The 19,528-nt window shown below is 41.0% G+C and overlaps 1 protein-coding gene across 1 annotated transcript in view; it reads left to right on the top strand.

Moving 5' to 3' along the window:
- Positions 1 to 19,528, top strand: part of SPOCK1 (SPARC (osteonectin), cwcv and kazal like domains proteoglycan 1) — a 301,716-nt gene that overhangs the window by 223,931 nt on the left and 58,257 nt on the right. The window contains exon 6 of the mRNA XM_074155458.1: positions 17,728 to 17,842. Coding sequence (XP_074011559.1) covers positions 17,728 to 17,842 — 115 coding nt within the window. The remainder of the gene's footprint in view (positions 1 to 17,727; positions 17,843 to 19,528) is intronic.

Genomic DNA, 19,528 nt, shown 5'->3' with positions numbered 1-19,528 from the left:
TCCCCCCTTACCTTCAAGGGGACAGGGAGCTCTCCTGTCTCCATAGATGGAGCTCTCAGCACAGGCACTGCCCCTGCCTCTCCGGAGCTGTGCTAAGCAAACAGGCACCATCCCTGGTGTTAAACTCACTTTGGAAAATCACCCCTGCTTCTACCCCCCTCTTTTTTCCACGGCTCGGCACTCTGCCATATCAATGTATTTTATAATACAGGCTTTGATATTTAATAGCCAAATGCCTCCTGGTGAGTGAGCATCATCTTTGTTTTGGGAGCGGGGAGGAGGCGGTGGGATGAGCTGAGCAGTCATGCATCGTTACGCAGAGAATGGCGTGTGGATATAAAAAGCAACAATGTATGCAGGGGAAAAAGCATTTTCTTGAGCTTATCCGGGAGGCTAGGAAGGAAAGCCAGTTGTATAATTCATGCTAGGTGCCCTTGCTGCTGATCATGAATTTAGTCTTGATCTTGGCAAATCAGTCACACTTAGAGAGTGACAAGGAAATGTAGCGCTGGTGACAGCCTGTATTGCAGATATTTTTAAGGTCTTGGCTAGAACACAGTGCTAGCCCAAAATACAGGCTCAGGGCCTCACTAGACAGGAATTCTTGTCAGGGGCAATTGTGACAATCTGATCTTTCTTAAATTAAATGTTTTTCTGCCCAGGGAGTTGTGCAAATCAGTCATGTTCTTTCAGTTTCCAACCATCAGGCTATGCCCTGCTTGGGGGATAGGTTTCCCTGGTGATCCCATGCGTGGGGCTGCAGTTGACTTCTGCACGCTGCTGTCATCCTTCAGCATCGCTCTGACAGCACGGTTTACCCATTCTCGTTTCATTTTTAAACAGAATGATCCACATCACGTCCCCTCCTCAGCACCTTGATGAGGGGGGAAACTTTCCTGTTGAGATGAGACAACCAAGACACCAGGAGAATGTTTAAGGGTGGTGAGGTTTTACCCGTCTGGCTGGTCAGGCCGTGGTTGGAATGAGAAGGGACTAATGCCTGGATGGAGGCCAGTCCTCACTGATTTATCAAATTCTTCCCCTTGGAAGGGAGGGCTCAGACACTCTAACCGTGCTATCCAGGGCAAAGGAGCGGATGCTACAAAATAAGATGAACTCTACAGCCTCTTAAGTGTATTGCTTTAAATCAATGCAATGACTCTTCGTTTCCCTGTCTTCTGATAGTGCCTTCAGACAGTGTAGTAAATAGTGGCAACTAAAATATTTACATTATTTTCAGCACTTTAATACAATTAATTTTTCAATGTATATATAAGCATCCTATTGATTGTGTGAGTTAATGAACACATAAAGTTACACTTTATCCTTCTGTCTGCAAGGGTGTTCACTATTGACCCATCAAAATACTCACAGTCTCCATAATCATAGAATAGTTTGGGTTGGAAGGGACCTTAAAGATCATCTTGTTCCCATCCGCAGTGTTGAAGAGGAAAATACTGCTGCTAAAATGACATTTGAACCTTCAAATGCTGAAGATGGTCCTTCCAGCATTAGCTCAAAGGATAGGGGACTAGTCTGTAAGGTGTGTGGCAGACATGTAGATACCCAGACTGAGAACTTAGTGTCTGTTAAAGGCATTTAATGTCTGCAGGTTGAGCAGATGAAATCCCATTTGAGTGTCAACCCTACAAACACCTGTAATCAGTCGCTGTGGCATTAACGATTGCAAAATGACTGCAATAGTCATCAGATAGATTAACCTCACTCTCATTGATTCTGCAGGGATAGATCCTTTCCAAATCCAGCTGAGAAAAGGGGATGTTGTAATGTCCGTCCAAGAGACGTTGCACTATTTGGACAATGCTGCCTCTAGGGCCCAATTTTTCAGCCTCTCTGAGCAGGGACTAACTCTGTGCTTGGAGTTTTAGTTGTAAAAATAGGGCTTGGGCAAAGATGCCTCAATTCCTTGCATTTCAGAGGTGACATCCTCTGGGCAACTCAGCTATTGCGGCAGAAACCACATGCAGCTCTTTTCCAACTGTATGGTTTCGAGGCTTAATAGTGAGTATTCCAGAGACTGCTTCCAAAAAAGCAGTCATCTTTGACTTCTAATTTGGTGAAGCTTCAGCAGTAATTTACAATATTATTATAGTCTCCAGGAAGCGTGATGTATTTCCATTTAGAAGGGTAATTTGTGAGTTATTTTGAGGACATGCAGGAATGCCTCAGGCCTGGGAGTGGGGAAAGGGAGGTTTTGTCTGGAGCATCCCAGCAGCATCAACTGCTGCGACCGACTTTGAGTTCAGCTTTTGGAACTAATGTAACATTCGCATAAATGGGGAGTAAGTGCATACACCAATAAATGAATAAGGAGCTGGTCAACAAAATATACAGTATTAAACATGAGAGCTTTGCTGTGTTTTAATTGTGTGGAATAGCTTTTTTTTAAAGGAAGTCAAAAAATCATAAAAGATGTCTTGCTGATTAAAGCAGTTCAACTATCAATGTTATATAATTGGTTATTTGTTACTATTTGAAAAATACTGATTAATTTTCTAGGTAAATCTTGTGATTCTTGAGCTATTTATATTTCAAGAAAAATTAATCTTAGCCTAATGGGCTGAATCCCCTTCAAAAGTGTAAATGTGTTTTGAAACATTTTTCATGGACTTTTGCAGCATGCAAATGTGACTTCAAGCTGCAGTTTTATTTAGATTTCTATGGGGGTAAACTTTAGAAGGGATGCTCTTGTATTCTATTTTTAGTCCTGTAATATTACACAGAAGCTAGAATAGTTGGCATTTTCCAGATCAAAGGGTCTGCTAATATTGTCATTGTACATCTCATTGCAGGAAAACACTTTTAAACATCTGGAGTCTTGGAGTTCTTTGGGGTATAAAATCTAAGTTTTACTAATAAGTTTTGCTCATTCTTGATGAATTTATATTGGAGAACAATAAGATATATGCCACAGACCTCATCTGCGCAGTGGCCAGCTGGATAATGGGAATATATTAAACCCAAGAATTAGTAAATTTGTCCAGACCATATGACGCCTTCTGCTGTTCCTTCCTTATGTGTTGGTTGATTTATGTTTTCAAGCAGACAGGTGGTCTGTGGGCATCTGACATGGGGTCCATGAATTACTTTCCTTGGTATAGGTTCCATGAACTATTTTGCGTGGTCAAGAAGGGCATGTAAGAAAAGCAAAGCCATTTTCAGAAGTCTAAAAGTCATGCTACAGTGGACTGAATTTTTAGGAGACAGTAAATAATCAAAAGTTTGAAGCCCCCCTGTACTAGAAGATATGTTCAGTACTCTAATCTGGTTAATTGGGTCTTGTCATCTCTCTGGATTTAAATATCGTTGCTCCCTTCATACAACCCATTATATCGTGTGCTGGTACAGAGCATTTGATATTTCCTGCTGCAGGATTGGCTGCACTTGAGCAGTAGCATGTATTTATACTTATAAATAACAGGACTTTCACCCTTTTGTAGCTGAAAGGAGCCATATAAATGGTAATTTCATTGCATAATTGTCTTACTGAATATTTTTCAAAAACTATTTAGTAGGATAGATGTAGTACATCAATACCAGTCAATTAAACTGTTTTGAGATCTTTTTTGAGGATTAACAAATACTCCTTTAGCTGCCTGGTGTTTCTAGAACATACAATATTTCTCTCTCAAAACCTACCAGAATATAAATGTTTTTACCTTACTCTGTGATGCACCCAAGATCTCAACAATTTCTCACTAGAAATACCCACAAGATTATGAACTTTCTTGATAAATTTCAGTATCTTGACCTATGGTAAGTGTGAGGGTAAGAACAGTGTATATTAATTGTAAAGGATTTTTTTATTTAGGAGGGATGCATACTGTAGAATAGAATATTAGAATAGTAAAAATACATCAACTTTGGAGGAGGTTCTTGAAGTCTTTAGATTTCTTCAGGGTCCATGACCTTTTCTTCTGCTTCTTTAAGGATAGATGCTCAAGCTATTCAAATAGTCTTGCTGTTGAACTCGCTGGAGTAGCAAAGCTGAAATCAAACCTGTGTTGTAAACTAGAATTTTGTGTTTCTTGTTATGAACTTCATTAAACCAGAAGGGTGTTTTTTTTTTTAGATAAGCATTTGTCATCTCTATGTCAGATTTCTCAAAGAACATGGTGAATTAACAAGACACATTTAATGCAGTCTTGACAGAAAGGTTAATGAGAATTCAGAAGGTGTCAAGGAGAGAAATAATATGTACTGCTCCAGGTGAAAACTACAAGGAACCAGAATAAGTTGTAATTCAGCCTGTCTTAAATGGAGGTATTTATTTGTTTTACAGTGACTGTAATTAAAAATGTTTTAAGCAATTCCCCCCTTTAGTAATATTCCCTATTGTCTGTCAGTTCACACCGCAGTGGGACCTAGAAGGCAGGTGCCCGTTCAGCTGAATTATTTTGCTAAAAAATGTGTTTGAGACAGGGGTCCTCTGCTCTGGGTACTTTGAAGGTAAAAGAAATTTGTGCATCTGTCTGATACAGACTCTGTAGGATTAAGGTCACATGGCTGAGAAAGGCAGAGGGAAAAATGGAAATGAAGGCAAATGTCCTGGTCGCATCCTGATGAGGGTGGGTGCTGTGTTCTGTGGCCACATGGCTTTCTCCCATCGTTACCCTTGTTGAGCCAGCCCAGTAACTCAGAGGACTGGGAAGAGGCCACAGGACAGTGAGGCATGTGGCTTCCTTGCACTTAACAGTGACACCTGCGACATCTGCATATTGATGTAGCTTATGGAGAATTCCTCCCTTGAAGGCTGCAACAATTTTCACTGAAGGGGATAATCAAAGCATAGAGCAACTAAGTTTGAGTAGTTTTCCGTTCTTGAGCTGTCTGTGGCCGGTTGAGGGTTTGCCCTATGCAATGAACACTTTCGCATTGAACAGGAAACACCCTTGATGAGAAGTCGGCAGTAAGGATTGCAAATACAGTATTTGCTCATTTTGGGAAAGCTACCAATCTTGATGATGGTAATCACAGGGCTCCTTTTCTAACTTGATTAGAATCACGGTTGTGACTGCCAAATCAGACAAATTGGCATGTGACGGTCGGAACTGAAAAGCCCATCAATTACATACACTCCTCTGTCTATAGTTAACTTTGCACTAAGGACAACCTGATTACTTTGGTTGTTAGTTCAGCTTGCCTGTTGTGCATTTTATGTGTAAAGCCAATATTATTTTTAAAATCCTCCTTTCTGCAGCCAAAGTCAAAATAGGAGAAAGTTCTGTTATTTATGTTAAGAATCATCTGCCAAAGTTCAAGCATTGAAAGTTGTGCTCTTGAGAGTAAGAGGAAACAAGAAAATCAAACAAGTTTGTTATGCCAACTCACAGCTAATTACACGAGCTTAAATGAAAATGTCTTTTGCACTGATTTAGCTACCTTGTTCCAAGCTCAATGCCTGCATTCAGTTAAAATGTAAAATTCCTTGTTCCAGTATCCAGACGAAGCAATATAAGGGTTGTAAAACAAGGGGATTAGTTGTTTTTGGGTAACTGGCTTGTAAGAGACTTGTATTCCACCATCTTTTCCCTTTATGCATGGGCAGAAGATGCACCAATGCTTGAGGTGCTTGGAAGTTGTGATCCTAGATGTTCTGACCTTCTTGAGAGCTACCAGCCTCTTAGCGCAGGAAAAATGGCTACTTTTTTCAGTTTCAGAATTCATATTTTGAGCTTTTACCAGCAGACAGCTTATTTGAGTCATTTAAAACATCAAAGAAGGTGTTTCTTGGCTTGGGTGCATCTTTAATTTAAAGCAGATTTATTAAAGGCCAAAACAGGATAATACTGCAAAAGGATTAGCTGTGGTTACTTGATTTCTGAGCAAACAGACTAATTCTGCTCTCTTTGTATGGGTGTCTTTCACAGTGAGTCCATTCACTGAGCGCTGAACAAGGGCTAGGGTTTGGTTTTTTCCTTTTTTTTTTTTCTTTTTAATTTTTCGTTGTTTCTATTGTCGTCTTCAGAAATCAGAAGCATTGCTGAAAGCTTTAACTTCAAAGCTTAAGCCAGCTTACTCTTCGCTGGTTGCTATGCTCCAAAATACATTCCCGAAGCTTCTGTGCTAGTAACTGCCAAATGTTTTGTTTCAGCGCTTTTTAGCATTGGAGCTTTCAGTTTGGCTTTTGTTTTGATTAATTCATCACAAAATAAAAATTCTGAGAAGCCAATTAAAAAATAGATTGGCATTCTTAGCACTTAAATCTTGTTGCTGTTCTGAAAGCAACCAGAGCAGTGGTACTGCAGAATGCTGTTTATATTCTATTAGTACTTCAGATTTGCTCTGTCTATAAAGAACAGACAAAAACTGTCTCTGAGATCTGGAGGTTTCCTTGATACTATACATTTCATACATCAGTATCAAGGAATGAACACTGCCTGGGTCACATCATCGTCAGTGAAACCTGGGAAAACCTGTTGTGAACTAGTTAATCTAATCGATTTGATGGGAAAGGAATGGGATAACTATTCTGCAGAAGTGGATTGGTCTCCTGGAATTTATCATCAGTGACGTTCTTTGGAAACAAAAAAAAAAAAACCTCAGACTGACCTTCACCTCTCACATGGAAGGACAAATTTGGTGTGCCATCCTTTTCATCCTTTGATAATCCATCATTTGGAAAACAAGCATGTATGCCATAAAAGCTCACTCTTCCACTTTTACAGAGGCACTTCAGGACTTGGTCATGTGTTTGGCATATGACTGGTAGCACAGGTGAATTACTGAGTCTGGTAATAAAAAAGTAGACTTAAATAATAGAAAAAAAAAAAATAAAGAAAAAGCTTTAGCTGCTCACTGCATCCCAAGTTGTCAAGCAAGCCAAGGTGGTCTCTCAGTGTATCTGCATACTTTTACCTCCACTATTTTTTTTTCACTTGTTCTAGAAAAAAACAATACACTGAGTTTTAAGAAGTCCTTGCTAGCTAAGGATGTATGAGCTCAGAAGCCTGGAGTGCAGCACCTGGCCTGACACTTCTCTCAGCCTCTCCTAGAAGCTCCCCAGACCCTTGTCCACATGGGCTCTGAGATGATTCCAGATACTTCCTCCTCCTCTCCAATAATTTTGTAACACAGGCTCTGGGAAGCACAAAACTCTGAGCATGATGTGCTAGTTTAAGTACTACTCTTACAATTTGCAGCAAGGTTGCTAGAGAAGGAATAGACAGCAGAGAATAAATTCAATAGGCTAATTCACCAGTGTTTCAAAAGGCAAAGCAGGTGCAGTAGCAACTGTTTTTACAAATGAAAATTGAAAAAAACATATGTCAGAGGGTTAAAACATACTTTAGAACTATTCTCAGCCTCTATATGTGTAGCAGTCAGAATCTCATCCCTAATAACGTACTGTCAAATGCATCAGACACCTTAAAGTAACTGCAAATACAGTACTAAATACAGAACCCTCCCCTAATGCCAGTACCCAGTTCCTTGCTTTAAGCTCCTTATGTGCTGCATTTCTGTAGAAGACATGACTTCACCGTTACTGATTGATGGGGAGAGTTGTTTGAGAGATGTTTGAGATGGTACGATATTGCCGTCATACCAATCGCATAAAAGCCTCAAAGGAACATGTCTACCCTTTATAGTCATCACCAGATGCTGTTTTTTTGCCCAGGTATGGACAGATGGATCGGAGAATGACAGAGTAGATGGAGCATTGCCTTGTCTGAAATCTAGATTGATACAGTTGCATGGCGTAGCTAAATTGCTGCGTTTAGAATGTCATTGCCTGGGTGGAAACCTTGTGCTTGGGGATCTGAATGTCTTGCATTGCCTTCCAGCTGCCATATGTAGGCAGCCGTTTAGCCGGTAACTGGAGTATCTGTATGTGCATAGAGCCACAGATCGTTACCTCTTGATTATGTTCACGTTATCTGATGTGCCATCTCCATGAGAGAAATTAAATTGCCTTTAGTAATTTGAAGCGAGTAAAAATGACAAATCATCGTTCTCATGTGATCAGTAAATGGCTACAGGATGAGAATGCATCTCAATTACATGGCAAGTACGTTTCAAGCAGCATTGATCGTTCCAAATCTCCAATTGTTTTCCTGTGATTTTCTTTACTTTTAAATTAAGATGGCTTTGGTCTATTAAAAAAAAAAATTAAGTAGCTTCTTTCCACTTTGAATAATGCTATTAGCTATGAACTCTCAGCTCATAATTACAAAGAGTTAAAATAGAGAATGATTTCATAGAGACAAAAGCAATTTAATAGATACAGAAATGAAAGAAAACAAATGCAGTAGGAAGGTGATTTTTTAAAGTCCATATCTTGGGATGTGGCAGGCTAGTGTACTGGAAAACAAAACCTCCCATGTGCAGCTAGAAAATGGTTATTAGTGAGTTATCATGCAAATCCTGCAGGAAGAAAAAGGAGTAGACATTTAGCAACAGGAAATGCTTTTGTATGTGAATATAGAATATGGGCTATGAGATACATTTTTAATATTTTTTTAAAATAAGCCAGCACTTCTGCCTACATTTGCATTTGGATTCTGATCCTGCAAATATTCCTGAGTAGAGAATTAACATCTCCAAAGACAGTTCATAGCAGTAATTACCAGGCACGGCGCGTGATTGTGCCACACAATGAAGCATCCTGCAGAGATCCCCAAGTTAGTGCCAACCTGCGGCAGCAAGTCCCTGTGCGTGGGAGGAGGCTCAGGTGCAGAGCTGCCCCTTGGGAATGGGGGACTTTGCATCATCTCTTCAGCTCCTGCAGTCGTGCACAAGGAACTGGCTCACACAGCCCAGGGGGTGGCCGTGACCTTGGTACTCAAAAACAATCTGAAGAGTCACCAAAATGAAACCGTGGGCGGAAGCCCAGATTTCAAGTCTAAGAACATGACTCTGTTGGGGAGAAGACAAGTGTGCACCTACCTCATAGTAGCTGTTGCATGATAACTAACAGGAGGCAGAATCGGAGGAGAGCAGGGTAGTTTGCAGATTTAACACAGGCTGGTAGTTTGTGTTAAATCTCAGGGAGAAGGAGGGATGGGTTTCCTTATTTTGACTTGGCCATTCGTAGTGACAGAAGTGCTTTGTCTTCATTTGCCTTTAAACTTGTTTTAGTCTCTTCAGCCAGTGAAGGAAAAGTCAAAATCAACATTGCACAAATGTTTCCATTTATGAATTGACTCTTCTGTGTTGAGTTCCAGTCCTGCTTGGCCCCTGCTGCTTCAATAAGCACCTGAATTTCTTACAGGATGATAATCCAATTGAGAGATGCCCACACACACCCTCCCTTGGTGTAGATGTTTCCAGAACTGGCATCTAAATTACAAACATCTAAAAACAAACTTAATTTCAATATGATGTACTAGATTCTGGTGCCTAGAGCTATTTTCTTGTTTGTTCACAAAATGGCAACCATTTGTTTTCATCGTTACCCTGTAATAATAACTGGTCCTTTGAATGTCCTCTGCCTCCCGTATCCAGTGCTGTGACCTTATATGCTGTATTATCTAGCTGATGCAATTAACTGCATTTTTTTTAAAATTTCCTGCCTCACGTTGAGCTGATTGCCAGCTATTTCTCGGGGCAATTTGTTGTGTATTTAAAAAGGATTGTTGTCCTTCAGTAGTCTGTCCAGAAATCCCCAAATTAGCTGATTTTGCTCTGTCTGTAAGGGCAGTTTGCGGTAGCACGAGTACTTGATAATTTCCTTGGTTTGTAGCCCTGCCATTCAAACACTGAAATGGTTCAGCATGCCTACAAGCAGTCACCCTGCTAAGTCTTCAGATATAAGACAGCTTGGGAAATGGCTCATTTTTTTCCTCTTTATATATTTTTTTTTTTAAGCCTAGTTTTTTCTTCTCTGGGTAGTTTTAACCAGCAAGGTAACATTTAAATGAAAAACTTTTTGGCTACTTCTAAGTTTAATTACAAATAAGAAAGATCAACCAAGTAGTCCTTTAGAAACAAATAAATGCCATAATACTTGGGAATAGAGCCGAGTTTGCCTCTGCATTCTGATTGCAGTGTGGCTGGATGCTTTGCTCCAGAGTCATTCCTTGGGGAGTCCTTCCAGCTGCCGTCCTGAGCGCACCTGGTCGTCACGTCTGCCCCACTCCTTTCCTCCCTTTCTCCTGGCTGTGGTGTGTAGGACTTGCACCCCACAGTCACAGGCTCTCTTTTAAGGATCTCTCATGCCCGAATTTGAAAGCAAGGAAGAGGCACAAACTCTTCTTAGGAGCAGAGCTGACCCTCTGCTGACATTCCTCTCGTAGGTAGTCAGGCTTTTTGTTTTCCAAAACAACTCTTTGACTGTAACCGGTGAAAATAAGGAGCCCCTTCTTCCTGAGAAGTTGAAACCAATCTTCAGAGAGGTGCACAACTCTAATTATAGTGTGAAGCCACAAAATATGCAGTTAATGCCATACTGAACTGATAGCTGCCTCTTACAACTCAGCTTGCTCTTTTCTGAAGCCCAGGCTGGGAACTGGTTACTTCTTCCTGTCATATGAACCTTCTGTCTTTCCAGTTGCTCTGGAATTGGTTGTTTAAACTTATGCCATAAGAGTCAAAACCATGTAGCTTATTGCATGTGGCTGGAATATAACAATAAAAAAAAATCAGTAGAAAAATTTTAAATAAAAAAAAAGTTACATTTTGAAATCTTAAAATGGACAAACTTAATTTTCAGGACCTGAGCCATGAGCTTGGAGCATCTGCAGTTGGCAATGTTAATGATGTGACCTCCTGACTTAAAGAGTGATATTTAAAGATTGCCCGGGTCTCGTGCTTTCCCTCCACTCCATAGTTAATTTTACCCTGAGGGCAAAGTCCTGCAGCTCTCCCTCATTAGAGCTGCAGGATTGCAGAGGGCAGAGCTGTGGAGTGTGGAGCAATTTGTGGTCCTCAGAGCTTTGCTGCATGAGACCTTTTGGCATTACTGCATTCAGCTACGTAAATCTGTTCAGCCTATTTAATATCAATACCTTGGAACCTGGGTCTCTTTTCTTGACCCCACAACTGGAAGCTGTTCTCTTTTTCTTTTTTTCTAGCAGATGATGAACCACTTGCCTGTCAGCCAAGTGCGCAGTGAGAGGCTTTCTCAAATATTTGTTGTTTACCTGGGATATAATAAGGTCCTTCATGTCATTTCTTGCAGAAATGGGAATTTCTGAGCCAATCAGCTACATCTGCTTCAAAACTGCAGCTAGCACATTTTAAAAATGGCTCAATATGTATTTACACAATAGATTGTTTGTGTTAATTAGAGTTTATTCTACCACTGGTATGCAGGCATAACTCCCATTAATATCATCAGCAGCTATATATTCTCATAAGGAGAACACTGTTCCTAATTAGAACTCCAGGTTTTTAAAATATCTTTGTATGGCTTTTATTGCAAAGATGAAGTGCTGTATGTTTGCCTGGTAGCTATTCCAATAGAAAACAATTAATTTTTTTTTTTTTCCTAGCTTTCCCTTTATTTTTATTGTAGTAAAATAAGCCAGTCCCACCCAGGAGCAGAGCCTGTGCAGGGCAGGAAGCCCCTCTATAGAGAGCTTACCCTTCAAGCGGAAGGAATGTCAAATGTGTGCTGAGGGAAACAAAATGACTATATTACCTAGCAAAAATGCTAGTCTGGCCACAGAACAGCCACTTCTGTCAATATAAAGCCTACCTGAGTGGTCTGTCCTGGGGACAGAGCTCGGTCCGTATTTTCAGTGTCCCCCTGAGGCATGGAGCTCTGTTGCCCTGTCCCAGTGCAGCCCCTCTCCTCCAGAGCCCAGGACAGCGGGGCCTGGGCAAGGCTCAGGTTTGCAGAGTGGCCAAGAGGCAGCAGAACCAGGAGGAGAAGTGCCAAGGGACCACACATCCCTGTCACAGCCCAAAATTCGAGACTCATGTCAGGACCTTGCATTAGTGTCTGACTTTTTACACATGTGAATTCATGTGATTGACTTTGCTGTCTCCCAGCTGCCCAGTTGGGCAGTTCTTTTCAGGATTTCAGGTTTTACAGTGCCTAAAAAGTTTGCAAAATTCCCATTAAAACTTTTTAATGTATGTGTTCAGCAGGACGCAATGGGAGTGCACCATGTGTTGTTTCTTTTGGGATTTGAAGAAAAGATACTGAAGCTTTTTTTGTTGTGCCAAGAAAAAAAAAGAAGAAAAAAGTCTCTTGAACTGAGGGTGTTCCAAATAGAGTATTTTTTTTTTCCATCTGATGAAAACTGGAAACAGGCTTATAAAGAAAATACTGATAAGAGTCCTAGCTAAGGAAGCAATGGCAGGCACTGCTCTAAAGCATGTGAACAAACAGCCCCTCTCAAATGGGTGTCTGAATTCCAATGGATTCTAATTATCTGCTAAGACAGGTACAAAAAAGTTACTGATATAAAGAAAATCTGGACTAAAAAATATATACGCTATAATTTCAGGAAGTTTTAGCTTCTGCCGGTGGCAGGTACTGAGTAAAAGATAAGGTAGAAAATAATGAGCTTTTGGTATTTGTATCTGAAGTTTAGGAGAGACATATTGTGAGTGAACAAAAGATGCACCATAAAACAAACACTGCACCGAAATAATTCTCGCTGGAAAAGTAAAAAGCTGCAGGGCACTGAAAAAGATGCAGTGTCTTCCAGGCGAGAGCACTGTCCAACAACAGTTTTAGAGCCACTGCTATTAGTAAGATTAGTAAGTATTTCTGGGTTTTAACATACATTTTAATTAGTTTTGTATAAAATTCAACCTCCTATTCCACTCTTCAGACTTTTAAGAAAAACTACCATGGAGTCTCTATCTTCATCATGCATATTGTCTGCTAATTCCTACATATTCCCACCAACAAAAATAGCCTTCTCTCCTTTTTAATTCACATTTTGATTAGTGACAGAAGCAATAAAAGTTTGGAAGCTAACACTTTCTCCTTTGTCAGCACAGCTACAAGAAATTTTAAATGATAGGTTTGTGTGATGAATTTTATGCATGAAGACTAAATCAGGGTCTGGGAGAGCCTCCCCTCTGCTGAACGCTGGGTAAAGCGAGCTCTCTCCTCCTCCCCTTCCCTGGTGTTTGTTCTCCAGGCTGTGAGATCGCCCAGGATACTGAGGCTGTGTGAAGTGCTCTGTTGTCTGTCTGTCCTCTCTGTGGCCCTGTGACCAGGAGCAACACTGGGCACGTAGTGTGTCCCAGGCCATCTGGGATACCTGCAGCAGATTCTCAGTTAGACCTGCATTCCCAGTGAGGGTGCTGTCAGGGCTGGGATCCGACAGTATTTACCCTATATTTTGTAATTACAATCACAATGAAGAACTACACAGCTGTGCCATTACTGAGTGAGCTCAGTTGTCATCCCAGCGTGTCGTTAGTGCATCAAATACCGTCAGTGGGCACTTAGTCCATCTCTGCTGTTGGGAGCGTTTGTTGTTGCAGGTTTCTGTCCGCTCTCCTCTGCTGGCAGCGGGGGCAGGAGCTGATCCCAGCAGGGACCAGCTGGGTGTCTGTTGGAGGAAGGACCAGCTTCCTCAGCTGCTGTCTCACCTGTGGTGCACTAGCTGCTGGAGGGAGTTTGAGCTCAGCGGCAGGGCATGGAGCTGCTCATCACTCCATACCAGCCAGGAGGTAGCTCGCCCAGCTGCTTCGTACTGATGCTCCGGAGGGCTGCCTGAGCTCTGCTGTCCCCTCCGTCACCCCGTTGCTGCCTTACTTGGCTGCATTTTAAGCAAATACATGAGTTTCTTGTGTCAGGATGCAAAACTCTTTGAGGCATTAATGTGGTCTGGAGGCTGTACTAAGCTGTCCCCGTAGACATTCATTAGTCAAATATACATCCTTGTGTAAAAGATCACAGTAACTTATTCAACACTATTACTTACGTGCAGGTTAGATCAAATCCTGACTGCCAAAAGTCAAAAGAGAGTCTAAAGACAGAGATACGCTGTTTTATTACATCATTAAAAAACATCTAGATTCTACTCTAGCAGGGACTATAGGCTGAAAACTGACAGACAAGAATAAAATAGCTGGGAATAAATTTTATGTAGCTATTTTCTTTCTCCCTCAAATGTGAATGCTTATGCAAAACACATTGCTGTAGGTTCACTGACAATAAAGAGGGAATCATTATACGAGTAGTGGATTCTCAGGGGAACACTTTAGCCAAAACACACTCTGCAATAATTTCCCACATCTTAGTTGAATAAATTAATTTATGAATTTTCCATGAATATGTTCAACCATTTCTCCCCTCATATATTTTATTGATCTCCATATACATTTAGCAACAAATAACAGAGCTGCTTTTCCATTTGCAGTAAAATAGTTTAGAGATGTTTATGTGGGCCTTGGGGTTCATACTAAACAAATGTACTTCAAACACCAGGGAGGTAGCAGAGAAACACGAAGCTTGGCAGGACCCAGGGAGCTCTAGCAGGAGAGCAGAGAGTCAAGGCATATCCAGTCATAACACCAGTGAGACGGGCTCCCTGAAATCAGGGGGGCCAGACCTGAACTGTGGGACTGCTCCCAGTGAGTCCTGCGTAGAATCACTGCAAAAGATCTTCATGGTTCACATCTGCAGAACTTGTAATGTCCCTCCCACTGTAGGAGAAGATCAGGTTTGAGACCGTCTGAGGAACCTGAAGGTACACAAGTCCGTGAGTCCTGAGGGAACTGGCAGATGGAGTTGCTGAGCCACTAGCCATCATATTTGAGAAGTCATGGCAGCCTGGTGAAGTTCCTGCTGACTGGAAAAGGAGAAACATAACCCCCATTTTTAAAAAGGGAAAAAAGGAAGAATTGGGAAACTACAGGCTGCTCAGTCTCACCTCTGTGCCAGCGAGAACATGGAGCAGATCCTTCTGGAAACTGCTAAGGCACATGGGAAATAAAGAGGTGATTGGTGACAGCCACCATGGCTTCACTAAAGGCGAATTGTGCCTGACAAATTTGGTGGCCCTCTACAATGAGATTACAGCGTTGGTGGATAAGGAAAGAACAACTGATATCATCTACCTGGACTTGTGCAAAGCATCTGACACTGTCCCCCACTACATCCTTGTCTCTGAATTGGAGAGACATGGATTTGATGGATGGACTTCTTGGTGTATAAGGAATTGGCTTAGGTTGACAAGGCCAGGTTGAATGGGGCTTTGAGCAAACTGGTCTAGTGGGAGGTGTCCCTGCCCATGGGAGGGGGGTTGGAACTAGATGATCTTCAAGGTCCCTTCCAACCTAAACCATTCTATGATTCTGTGAGAATGTGGTTGCTCGTAGGAGTAAATTTATTCACGTGACTGCACCATTGTGATCTTCAAGTTTAGCTCTTCTTCTTGCCCTGGGCATTCAGACCATAGAGGCAACCCATTTTAAGCAGTTTCTTTTTTGGTTTATTTTGAGCTTTTTAGTTGTCGTTTTTATCAATCGTAAAGAAAACTGAGGAAAAACTTGCCTTGCTGTTTCCAAGTGTAAAGCTCTTGCTTTCGTAATTGCACATAATAACGGTCTTGAAAATAGGTCTTACCATCTTAAAGGTGGCATTTGAAGTATAATTGCTAATCCTTAGATACATAATTTACATTTATTATGCATAATAAAATATGTAACTAATTGATGTTCTGTAAGGGATTAAATGATCAACTCCAGCTGCAGGAAGAAGATTTATTCCTGTGTTCTCAATAACATATTGAGTATCAGAATACTCTGCAAAAAAAGAGTTACTGCCTTCAGGACTGTGCACTCAGAGACTGTTCTTTCTCCTGTTCTTCTCTCCTTCTGATGTGCTTTCTGTTGGCTTTGTGTTCTGTGCCAAGTGTAGTTATAGAGCAAGCAGATGAAAAATAAATACTTATATTCCCTTCAGTCTCGCAAGAATCAATGTAAAGTGCAAGCTAAGCTTGCACATGTTTATGTGTGGCCATGCATTTTCTAAACCAGAAGGGAAGAACATCACACAGAGCATTGAAGTTCAGAATGGCCGGGAGATAATGTCAACAGAATAGGATGCAGGCACAGGGTAATGGTGTCCTGCTGCTGGATTAAAGACTGGGCAAAGATGAGCCCTTTTAACAAAAACAAACAGAGGCAAAGCCAAGATATTTGCCGTACTTTCAAAGCCGGAGGTGTTTATCTTGTAACAACATCCTGTTCTGTTCTCTTGGCTTCCACTGTACTAAAATAACAGAAGATGATGCTGTGCTTTTCATCAGTGGCTTTTACTAGGTGAGCTCCAGTTGCCCACTGCATCTTCCTTGGGTAACACCGGGGTCTTACGGTGTGTCCCCTTCAGCCTTCAGAAAAGCTGCATGTTTCAAAACACATTGTGAAGCATGCTGGCCTATTTTTAAATGAGAAAGAATTAATCTATAATAAAATTCAGACTTATCAAAGGGATTTTACAACCCAATATTTCCAGTTTCCCCTGGCAGGAGGTGGTCTCTGCAGGGAGGAGTGCCGGCCTCAGCACTGCAGACAAAACCCCCCCTTGCATTAAAAGCCCTCAGATCAGTGCTTGAAGAAGACAAAAAATTGGGATTGAATTCAGTTCATTAGGTTTCAAGCCAAAGAGAACGCCTTGCACATTTTTGTTCCTGCTTCTGTGTGCTGTTTGCTTTTACTCCATTTTATTAGTACATTAATCCGGTCTCCAGCAACCATGCTGCTGGGCCCACTCTGGGGGAAATATCCTTGGGGCAGTAACTGCAGAGAGGACAACTAGAGAGGCACAAGGCTCTTAGATGAAAGTCAGCACTAAAATATATATATTGCAAACAGCAAAGGCTATGAATAATCAGGATGTTATAAATCAGGGGTTTTTAACTAGCACACTTTTGCAATATTGATTCTCCTGAGTTGTCTCGTTTGTCAAATACTGCTCATGTCCTGCTGTCCTAAATGGTTTGAATGGGGTGACTGTCAAGAGGTGCTGTAAATCCCATCTGTTGTGGTTTTAGAGAAGGGAAAGGAACAAGTGAAAATGTGCAGATGTAGGGAACTGTGCTGTACTGCTCCTTGCTTAATCCTCGCTCTTCAGTTTTAAGATTTCGTTGTATTTCTGGAATTGATGGCCTGACAGATGGCTATTTTTAGGGACGGGGCCGTTAATTGTTAAGGAAATTTATAGTTATTGGTAGGATAAATTGGTAGGAGTAATTTGAAATTTCCTCTTTGTTAGGAGAAGATGACATGTTGAAGGACCAGTCTCATCTGCTGATGAGCTGATTTCTTTCAGTTTTCACTGCTCTGAGGATTGGTGTCTTTTCATGGATGTTATTCAGACCAAGCCCATTGCTTGCAGTGGAAGTTGAGAGCTCCCAGCTCCTCAAAAGACCAAACTAATAAATCCGTAGTGGTAACAGGCGATAGACGGCATGATTTCACACCTGAAACATGGTAATGCAGCACAGGAAACATAGGATTCTGGAGGTCTGCATTTTCTTCCCAGATTTGCTACTGATCTCTCAGGTGACCTGGAATTAATTGTTTCAACTTTCTATGCTGCAGATTCCATAAATTTAAGCAGCTAATAATAACAATAACATTTAGAAGTGCCATGCAAAGCTCTGCATAGGAAGTAGCTATTATTGTTGTTATCTGTAATAATAAAAACAATGGCATTTTCAACAGAGACTGAAGTTTTACAATCTGTCCAATGCCATTACTGCTAAATGCAATTTCTCATTTAATCCACAGCTGCTGCTTTTATATCTCGTCCTAATTCAAAACATATTCTTACCTTTTTTATGATTCTAGTGCAAGTTGGAGTTTCATGCATGTACTTCTGGCAAAACCATCACAGCTCGATGCGAAGGGCCCTGCCCCTGCCTTCCAGGACCTGAAAGTTCAAAACACAAGACAGAGAAGACTGGTGAGTTGAGCTGTTAATGGAATTATAGCAGATTAATTGGTTCCTGTTACGTTTTTAGAAAACTTCAAGGAAGACATTTCTTAACTGGATTTTATGTGTAACACTTTTTGAGAAAAAGCTAAGGTACAACTAATCCTTTTCTAAACATGTAGTGCTTTCCAACACCTTCACTGCTGCAAAACTAACACCCACTTGATAGAGTCTCATAAGAAAACTGAGTTCTGGATAATGATTCTCATTTTTGAGTGAAAGTATTTTGAATGAAAATATTGCACCATCATAAAAGACGATAGAAAAGAAAAAAATATGACTTGGTTCATACAAAAAAATCAGTAGCTAGTTAACTAAAACTTCATTTAAAGTCACACATATATATTACATGGGATCTGAATTCTCATTTTATCTTTATTGTCATTAACAGTATCATTAGAAGTCAAATAATTATATATACATATCTGTATTTATTTATGAAATTGTTTCAAGAACAAACTCATTGCAAATGATGTTACATAAAACTGAAGGTTGACGTCTCGGCACAAATGGCCATTTTCCCTGCCAGCTCTCCGGTGAGTTCTCTGTTTAAGTCCAGAAGGCCGGTGCGCTAATTCAAGTTCACCCCCCCCAGGTCTTTTCCACAGAAGTAAGCACAAGTTGTCTTGACCTGACCTCATCCAAAGGGAACTAGTTGTTGCAAAAGAGACTAAAAGTCAAAGTCCAGCAGCAGAGCAAGTGCTGCAGCCAGGTGCTGTCTGAGTTTCCACCCTGCTATGGGGAAAGCCCTTTGGAAGGGAAGAGAATTGATGTTTGTGGTTTCTTGGAACAAGAGCGAGCAGTTGTGGGTGCTGGTAAAAACATCTGTGGCAAAGCGAATACAAGACTATCTTTAAGTACAACATTGTCTCCCCTCTCGTAGGAGGAGAGCTGAGAGGGTGAGCTCGCTCACCACTGCTGGGCTCCTGACTGTGTTAGTGACTCACAAAGCCAAAGGGGTGATTCTGTCATGTTCAGTAGTGAAATGTGCTTATTTGCCTTGTGCACCACATGGAGTATAAAAACCACGAAGCTTTAACAATAGTCTGTTTGGCCCAAAGTATTTAAGAACCTCTCTTCGCTCTTCCTCCTCCCCACTATGGACACATTTTTACAGTAGCAGGCACAGAAACAGGAAAAAAAGTTTTAATGGCACATCCTCTGGTTCATTCAGACCCTGTTGCTTCAGCTGCAAACACCAATGAACCTGCTGATGGTGCTCCAATCACTGTATCCTCTAGCACAGCACCAAGTTTCACATTAGGCCTCCAACTACTGTCTAGAACAAGAAAAGATTCTCCAGCCTAGATTTTGAAAATTCAGGTTTATTCCATTTTTTGCATATCACAGAAATTTTTCTGTATTGCTAGCAGACTTAGATGAAGTATTTTAGATGGCAAGGTTCTGAAATCAATGTATAACTGTAATATTGCTTTATGTGGCTTGAATCTTTTGGTTACAGTGTACCCACTGATAAATTACCTTATTCATATTTTCTATTTCTTGTAGTCGGGCACAAACATATACTTTTCTTCTCATAAGCTGCTCCCTATATGCTTTCTTTCGTGCCCTTATCAGAAAGAGTATCAGATTAATAAATCTTCAGTGACATTTTAAGCTTACGATTTCATTCACACGAGAGAAAAAAGATTCTAA

Source organism: Numenius arquata, chromosome 11, assembly GCF_964106895.1.
Source record: "Numenius arquata chromosome 11, bNumArq3.hap1.1, whole genome shotgun sequence".
Lineage (NCBI taxonomy): Eukaryota > Metazoa > Chordata > Aves > Charadriiformes > Scolopacidae > Numenius > Numenius arquata.
The sequence above is the reverse complement of the archived record's forward strand: the minus strand, read 5'-3'. Positions and strand labels throughout refer to the sequence as shown.